Source organism: Herpailurus yagouaroundi, unplaced genomic scaffold (assembly GCF_014898765.1).
Source record: "Herpailurus yagouaroundi ecotype Mexico unplaced genomic scaffold, PumYag 182, whole genome shotgun sequence".
Classification (NCBI taxonomy): domain Eukaryota; kingdom Metazoa; phylum Chordata; class Mammalia; order Carnivora; family Felidae; genus Herpailurus; species Herpailurus yagouaroundi.
Window position 1 is genome coordinate 20,986,352 of NW_024412413.1, and position 5,179 is coordinate 20,991,530.

The following is a 5,179-nucleotide window of genomic DNA, read 5'->3' on the forward strand; positions in this document are numbered from 1 at the left end:
TAAAATTGTACACACAGGTTTTCCTTACAAATAGTGAGGGAAATATAAGAATTTTGCCTAAGTGGAATTTTTTTGTTTTCTTTTTAGGAACATCACAAGAAATACATATTGAACACATATTGAACTAGTTTTTATAATTGCTCTGATCATGAATATACAAAAACATGAGTATTTCAAGGCTATTCTCACTGTGTCTGAGTGTGTAATTAAAACAGAATTGCAGGAACTGGAAATTCCTCCTATCAGTAGCCTTCCATTAACACAATACTTGTGTAATCTACAGAACTGTGCTTTAATAAACAATAAATTATTTCTATTATCTCAGTTATCATTAAATATGAGTTTAGCCTTTACTGAGTCAAACTTCTAGGAGATACAGCAACTTAGGGAACAAAAATACTGCTATTTAACAGCAGAATCTTATAATCTCATGGGAGTACTGAAATGAATTTCATATGTGTAAAAAGGACAGTTTAAGTAGCAATAAAATCAAAACTATTCTCAAATTATGAGTGCTTAATATATGTGATTATGAGTGCTTAATATATGTGATTTCTCACATGAACCAAGAGATCAGAATGTATTCACAACACACAAAAAAGCAAATGGAGAACTCGTTTACGTTTAAATTTTAATACTTGAGAAAATATAAGTTAAAATCTGATACAAACACTGCTGCACAAGAAAATGTGCACAAATTTGGATTCAAATGGAGTCATATGTGAACCTGGACGTACAAATGTATAATAACCACTTATCATTGAGGGCTTTAAGACTAATAGATTTTAAAATCAAGTAGAGATAAATAGATTACAGAAGGAAGAGCAATTTTTTCTCAAAAAATTTCCCTTATCCATTAAGAATTGTAAACTCAATATGGAAAGGAAAGTTAGAGGTCACTTAATTTATCAAGGTATTTTGAAGACATAAATCTTAAACAACTGCTGTAAGCCCAAACAATCTAAAAATGATCAGCATTTCATTTTCCTTTGAAGATTAGTTTGATGTATCAGTCATGTTAACAAATTATAGCAAAGAAAAATAAAAACTCATTCCATCCTTTTTTGAAAATACATGCTATTTCTTCTGCCAGGTGCTTTAACAATTTAAGCTTAATACTCATTTTATTAAATATGAAATATGAAAAATCTTTTAAAACCTTGTATTATGAGTAAGAAGAAATGAAAACTTTCCACCTTCGGTATTGTATTTTAAAAACTGTGAAAATGATTAGAAACACCAGTTCTTTAAAAGCATTTCAAAATATATTTGAAGAAAGTATCTTTCAGCTGTTGCTTTTTTTAAAAAATCTTTATGTTGGAAGGGTAAACTATATATAAATAAAAATTCATTCAACATGAACATAACTGGAAAAATTCCCTACTGATGACGAACAGGGCCATTTGTAAATTAACTTCCAATTTAACAACAACAACAAAATTCTTGGAATTTGTGCCAGATGCCTGTGGGATGCTTTTTTTCCTGATTACTCTCAACACAAAAGTTACTGTTTACATACTGTAAAATTTACTTGGATTCATAGGTTGGTTGTAATATCATATTTTTTTTAAGTTCTAGAAGTTACTGATAGAGAAGAATTCTTTGATCTTATGAGGAAATAAACTCCTTCTTGAAGGTAAAACTCTTCCTCGTTGACAGATACATTAAATATTTCTGATCACTAAAAATGTAAAGCTTCCAGCACTTCTTGAACTTGATTTCACTTTCCAAAGACATAAATATTCCCTCTCAAGGCCCAGGGCAACAGAACGAAACCAAATATTTGGTGACTGTCTCTTGTAAGAACAGAAACATCAATTATTCCAAAAACGAGCCGGCATATATCTCTGATTTTAACTATATTCCTCAGACAAAAGGTCACTTCATTTTATACAAAGTTTTCTTGCTTTATAATCTGTAGAATGTTAGTAGTCAACTTAAGATGCTTATCTTATAATTGCACCTTTGTATAAACCATTATTTTTCTTTAGACAACACATTCTAGCTTAAAATAGGGAAATACAAACCACAATTTTGAAAACAATAACCTATGATAACTGATAACACTATAAAGTTCATAAGCACACCCACCAAACTTCTGAAAGTACATTAATACTTTTTTAAATAGTCACAATCCCTTGAAAAATTATTTACATTTATCTTAGATCAATGGAACCTATGCGGTCATTACATGATGTGGATATGTTCCTTGGAGAATCTGCTTACAGAGCCCAAAATGCCGCATATGTACTGTCCACTTGCCATTGAAAAACTGAAAGCAGCATGACATTATTAAAAAAATAATAATAATGTAATTGAAAGGATCTACTTAAAATTGGCATTGTGCTATCTAAAGAAAAATAACAATCACATGAGAGAATTTTTATATAGCACCACCATAAGATTCTTTAATAACACCTTAATTTTAAGGCTGTTAAAACATAATTCTGATGTTAAAACATTATGTTAAAGTAAAAATTCGTATCTGCACTCATAGGAAACTATAATAAAAATATTTTTAATATGCTAAAAGTTACTAAATCAGTTTCCCCTTTCACATTGCACAACACCCATCTAAAAGAGGTGTACATTTTATAATGTCTTGTTTTTTTACCAAATTTCAGTTTATATTTCAATATTTTGTGTTTTTTTACCAAAAATATTACAAATTTTTTACCAAAAATATAATAAAATATTACCAATATTAAAATAAGCCAGTCAAAAATCAAAAACCTGATTTGGAAAGCTTGAAACATTTTAAGTAATAGGATTCTACCAACCCTAGAATAACGTCCAGCTAATCAACAGCAGCAGCCACTGGTACTTAGTATGGTTCAATCAGGCAATCCTGATCAAACAATTAAATTAGGTGCCTTTTGTAAGAAAAATGCCAAACCGTTGCTAATTTTAAGATGCAATAATTAATATTTAGAGCATCACTGTTGCCATTAGCCAGTATGTAACCTCCATATTTAATACACATTAAAAAATATAGCAACTATAATTATAACTCTAGTAGTGTTATTTAACTCTACATTTCCCTTAAAGGGCAGACATTAACAAAGATGCTATGAATTGAAAATCATATAAATGTCTATTATTAATAAGAACCTTATAGCAATTTTACAACTGTCCGCCTCAAAAGGGTACCTTCTGGTGAATTCAGAAATGTGAATTCTGATGCACCTTCCACCTCCATCCCCAACCTCCAACCCCCATCTTACTGTGCCTAATGTCTGAACCTATTTGGACAAACAGGAGAAATTTTTAAGATGTGATGCTAATACATTCACTCTTTGACTTTCCTGTTTTCTTCAAATGACACATTTGTGTTTACTTTCTAGGTTTCTTACTTCCAGTCATAACAAAATAATGGTCATCATCTTCCTTTTTCTTTGCAGTATGTTTTTTATCGCCGCCAACTGCTTCCTTGCCAGATGAGGGTGGTTTCCTGGTTGAGGCTGGGGCTTTGGCACTTTTTGGAAGCCCTTTAGCTAAATACTGGCTCTTAGTGGCAGGCTGTGTTGACTTTGGTACAGTCTGTGTCTTGACTGAGGACTGGGGAAGACTCACGATGGACAGCGGGGTACGGCCAGGGGACTTCGAGGAGCTGGGTCCTATCTTCTGGGATGTACTTTTATTTTGAGGCTGCTTTTTGGCAACTGAAACCATATTCTTACCTTTCGATTCCTGTGCAGCTTTTGCAGGCACAACTGAGGATACCGAGAGTGGCTGCTTTAAATTCAAGGCTGACTTAAGTTTCTGTGTTGGCATTGCTCTTGCTTGTGGGGCTCCATCAGATGGCTGACACCCTGTTCCTAGACCTGCGGTTGTAGTTTTGGAACTAGATTTTGTAACTTTTGTAGGGGAATGGAATGAAGGGGAAGGTTTAGGCCTTACATGGATATTTGCTTTAGGGAGCTTTGGACCCTTTGATGATGAATCTGAATGTGCAGCTGAGCGAGATACTGCATTATCCCTGGAAGATACATGAGTGTGTTTCAAATGCTTTGGTTCAGTTTTTCCAGAAGATTTATTTGGCAAAAGTGCAGACTCAGGCACATCTCTGGGCTTCTGGGCCATAGTAAGCTTGACCTTAGGAGTACTGGGTGATGGGATGCATTGAGGTGCAGTTCTGGATGAAGCTGGTGAGGAAGTACTTTTACCTACTGGATTTAAAGAAGGAAGTGAAGATGATGCATTGTTTGAAGGCACTGGTGGTTTCTTTACTATGGCTTTTGAAGATTTGAGCTTAAGATGAGAAGACACTGCTGGAGTATTTGGCAATTTAGGACGGACTGACACGGAGCCCAGATTCCCTCCTTTTGGGGAAGATGCTGGCAGCAGCTCAGCCGGTGGACATGTCTGCTTTTCTTTGCTCCTTGGAATAGCAACTGGTGTGCCAGGTTTTGATTTTTGTTTCTGAAACATGCTAACTGCTGACAAAGGATTCATTTCAGGAAGCTGAGGTGTTCTGGCAGATGAATCAGGTATACTTTCATTAGCAACTCCTTTTTGAAATGCTAGAATTTTTTGTTCTAGTGTAGCAAACTGCAATATGCGACAGGGATCATATTTAAGCAAAAATCCTTGAAGAGTATCCCAGCCTCCACCAACACGGACCATGACGTGTTTTCCATGAAGCATCTTTCCCCCAAAAGAAAGTAAAAAGTAAAGCTGTAAAACTGAAACGTTCAGTTACAATTCATTAGCAGTCACAATTTGTGACATCTGTGATCTATGAAATTCAGAGTACTTGCCAACAGCTTCACTATAAATTGACAGTCTATTCCTTACAATATTAAAATAATCAATTTAATTCATACTGAATCATGCAACAATATACGTCTTCTAATTTGTAAGAAAAATATTTGCACATAACTTGCATCCAAAAATCCAAATTACAAATATACACAAGTGCAAGGGCAATATTATTCAATAAAGAATGAAATATTGAAGGAAGAAAAGAGAGAAGAAAGATGGAGGGATTGGAAGAGAAGTGAGGACTTACAGAAAGTAAGCATCATAAGAAAGAAAAAATAATTATGGGAGAAAGATAAAAATGACTAAAACTTGTACTTCAATTTTTTTAATGTTTATTTATTTTTGAGAGAGAGAGAGAGAAGGGGAGAGGGGGAGGGAGAGGGAGAGGGAGAGAGAGAGAGAGAGAGAGAGAGAG

At 34.0% G+C, this 5,179-nt stretch overlaps 1 protein-coding gene across 2 annotated transcripts in view; it reads right to left on the minus strand.

The window, feature by feature from the left end:
• Window positions 1–614: 614 nt before the first annotated feature.
• GAS2L3 (growth arrest specific 2 like 3) overlaps window positions 615–5,179 on the minus strand; it is a 41,912-nt gene continuing 37,347 nt past the window's right edge. For both annotated transcript variants that reach the window (XM_040491104.1, XM_040491105.1), the window contains exon 9: window positions 615–4,647. In XM_040491104.1, the coding sequence (XP_040347038.1) occupies window positions 3,334–4,647 (1,314 nt within the window). In that variant the 3' untranslated portion in view covers window positions 615–3,333. The remainder of the gene's footprint in view (window positions 4,648–5,179) is intronic.